General features: G+C 48.0%; 1 protein-coding gene across 1 annotated transcript; it reads left to right on the forward strand.

Annotated features, from left to right (window-relative positions):
• The first annotated feature begins 329 nt into the window (after positions 1-329).
• LOC138149988 (micronuclear linker histone polyprotein-like) lies at positions 330-1,910 on the forward strand. The gene has a single exon (XM_069073291.1). The coding sequence runs from the start codon at positions 330-332 to the stop codon at positions 1,908-1,910; it is 1,581 nt and encodes a 526-aa protein (XP_068929392.1).
• Positions 1,911-3,449: the final 1,539 nt, after the last annotated feature.

Below are 3,449 nucleotides of genomic sequence, written 5' to 3' on the forward strand. Positions count from 1 at the left end.
CAAGCTGTTCCGCGCCGCTCTTTGCCCCTCCCCCAGGCCTGTCCCACTTCCTTCGCAGCCTCACTTCCCTTTGCCTCGTCTTGGCGCGGGCTGGGCCGCGCTCGAGGCTGTGGCACTCGCTGCCTCCGTTGTTTCCCTCCTTCCTCGGGGCCCTGGGCGGCACAGGCCCCAGGCCCAAAAGAGAGGGCGAGAGAGCCTGAGAGCCCCCCCACACACAAAGAGAAGCCCCCTGCCCGGCTTTGGGCTCCTGCTGGGCTCGGAGGCCTCCCCCAGCCTAGGCCCAGCCTTCGTCTGCTCCCCACCCCCACTCAAGCCAGCCCCGCGGCCCGATGGAGACACTGCTGAGAAGGACCCAAGAGGCTTCCTCCCTGGTTGGGGAGAACTCTGAGAGCGGGAAAAGCTCAGGGACCAGGGGGAACCCCAAAACTGAGGGGACCAGGTCCAGGGGGGCCGAGAGAGCCTCAGAAGGGGAGAGCTCCGCGGAGCCCAAGAGTCCTGAGAGAAGGGAAGCTGCGGCACCGGAGGAGGCCAAGGGGGAGGAAGGGGCTTCTCCGGAGGAAGGGACGGCTACAGAAGAGGAGAAGGGGGCTGTGCGGCGCCTGAAGAGCTCCTTGGTGGAGAAGACCTCGGAGGGGGGGAAGAGCTCGGAGGGAGGGAAGAGCTCCATGGGGACCAAGAGCTCCGTGGGGTGGGACCTGTCCGTAACTAGGGAGCCCTCGAGGAGAAGGAAGAGCTCCCTGATCAGAAAGCACCTGCTAAAGCGGAGTCCCGGGAGAAAAAAGAGCTTCATCCTGGGGAAGAGAATCCTAAAGATACTAAGAAAGAGTTCCTTCAGCAGCAAGAGTTCTGGGTCCAAGAAGAGTGTGTTGGGCGAGGACAGCTCTGTGACCCGGGGGAGATCCATAAGTAGGGACAGTTCGGTGGCCAGGGACAGTTCCAAGGGAAGTAGAAAATATCTACGAAGAAGATCTCTAAAAAGGAAGATAGGAGGGAAACGTTTGCTAGGAATAAAGAGTTCCAGGAGATTGAAAAGCACTGGGGACATAGAGAATGAAGTGGAAGGGAGGAATTTCGTGAAAGAAGACAGTTCTGTGGGAGGGGAGAGTCCTGTGAAAGACAAGAGTCTCGTGGGAGGAAAGGATTCTGATGAAGGGGAAAATCCTGAGAGAAAAGAGGGTCCTGAGGAAGAGGAGAGACCTGATGATGAAGACAGCCCTGTGATGGGGAAGAGCTCTACTGAAGAGGAGAGTTTTTCGAGTGCAGGGAGTTCTTTGGAAGAAGAAATTGTTCTGAAAGTGGAGGGTCAACCTTTGGGAGAGGAAAGTTCTGAGGGAGAAGCTACGCTTATGAGAGGGGAAAGCTGTGAAGGAGGAGAGGGGTCTGTGGAAGAGGAGAAGCCTAAGGGTAACAATGGTCCTGAGAAAGAACAGGACCTTGTGGTAAAGGAAAATACTGAGAAAGTAGAAAGATCCGAGGAAATTCAGAGTTCTACGGAAAGAGAGAGCTCAAAGGGAAAAGAGGGTTCTGTCAAAAAGCAGCATTCTAAAAGAAGGAAGAGTTTCATTAGAAGGAAGAATTCTGCCACTGGGGAGTCTACCAAGGGAAAGAAGAATTCTGGGGAGCTGGAGAGTTCTAAGAGAAGGAAGAGTTATCTATTTAGGAAGGGTTCTCTAGGAATGAAGAGTTCCACAAGTGGGGAGAGTGCTAAGGGGAGGAAAAAATCTGTGGAACAGAAGAGTTCTAGGGAAAAGGAGAATTCTGTGAAGAAAAAAAGTCTTGTGGAAGCAAAGAGCAAAGCTACAGAAGAAATAACTACTGTGGAAGGGAAGTATTCTGGAGAAGAGGATGATTCTGGAGGAGAACGTGTTGTCACAGTGGAGAGTTCTGGAGAAGAGGAACATCTTGAGTGAGAACTTTCATAACATTTAGTTAAAAGGAAAAAATGGACTCCTGAGCAAGATAATGCCAACAATGGGCAGATTCCTGAAAGCTAAATAATCACTAGCCTATGTTTCTTCCTCCTACATTCATATTTTTGGCACACTAGAAATATAGAACCAATTCCACACCTAGTTCCAGGGTACTCTGACAGTACCAGATTCTTTTCTGGGGAACCTAAAGGCAAAACAGGATTAATAACCAACCACCTCAGACCAGAAACCAATAACAGAATCAAAAGGCCGAATTCCAAAGCCCAACCTCAGGGCATGGCAGCAGGCAGGACTAGACAGAATATGGCTTATCCTTCTCCCTTTCTGGTTGACAATGACCTGTCCCCAGAATTCAGTTATAATCCCATATAAGAGGAGTAAACAAAAAATAAAACAAAATGGTCATTGTTATGTGCCACTTACTAATCATCCCCAGATTGAATCATAATATTTCTGAGTTCAAAGGGATCTCAGAAGTCATTTAGTTTTACCCCATGCTAAAATCCCTTCTACAACAGCCCAGATAGGTGGTCATACAGCACCCACTTGAAGACCTGCAATGATAAGGTGCTCCTCACATCATCAAGACAACCCATTCCATTTCTGAATAGTTCTAATATAATTACTAAGACGTGCTTTTGATTCCTTTCATCAAGTTGAGATTTGCCTCCCTATAATTTATAATCAGTTTATTCCTTGTCCCACCTCCTACCCCTACCAGAAGCCAACCAGAACAATTAGTCTCTTTATTTCTGCTAGCCAACATACATGTCAGTGGACTCCATCTTTGCTTCAGGGAGTTCCAGTCCCCAAGAAACATGGCTACTCTCCAACATAAGATTGCTCAAGCAGACCAAATGCTATCTTTTTCATCAGGAAGAGTTATGAGGAGTTTTGAAAAATGTCAGAGAATAAAGTCATTGCCAGAGGAAGCATTGACTAATATTCTGGTCATTTTTACTTAAGCAGGTTGGGTGAGGAAAGTGACAATTAACATTGTGCTTTACCATAACAGCCCACCAGTGTTTCTGTCAATATATGCGTTTGCCCCAGCAGGAGCTTACATGAGTAAATTATCTAGCCAAAAGAATCTTTTGGCAACAAACTAGCACCTAAGTTTCTAGAATCTCAATCCATTGTTCTTTCCACTGCAACACTCACAGTCTCTCCAGTCTTTATATCCCCCCAACCCTTAAATCCCTTCCACAACAATCCCATTTCTCCCAACCTTCCTTAGTCTAGTCTAGAAGCTACCACCAAACCCACGAGAAGCATCCTGGTTTATAATTTGTAGAATCTACTTTTTTCCCAGTTTTGAATGCCTGAGTCCAGCCCAAGGAAACAGAATGCCCTTAATTTCTCTCCTCCCACACATGCTATCTTCTACTTGTATGCATTCATTCAGGTTATTCCTCCATGACTGATATGAATTTCTTCATCTCTGCCTTTCAGAATCCTGTTTTTTCAAGGCTCAGACCAGGTGCCACCTTCTCCATAAAGCATTTCCTTGTCCCCACC

The sequence above is a fragment of the Petaurus breviceps genome, unplaced genomic scaffold, assembly GCF_028583685.1.
Source record: "Petaurus breviceps papuanus isolate PSGF00001 unplaced genomic scaffold, PetGlider_PUasm1.0 140, whole genome shotgun sequence".
NCBI lineage: Eukaryota > Metazoa > Chordata > Mammalia > Diprotodontia > Petauridae > Petaurus > Petaurus breviceps.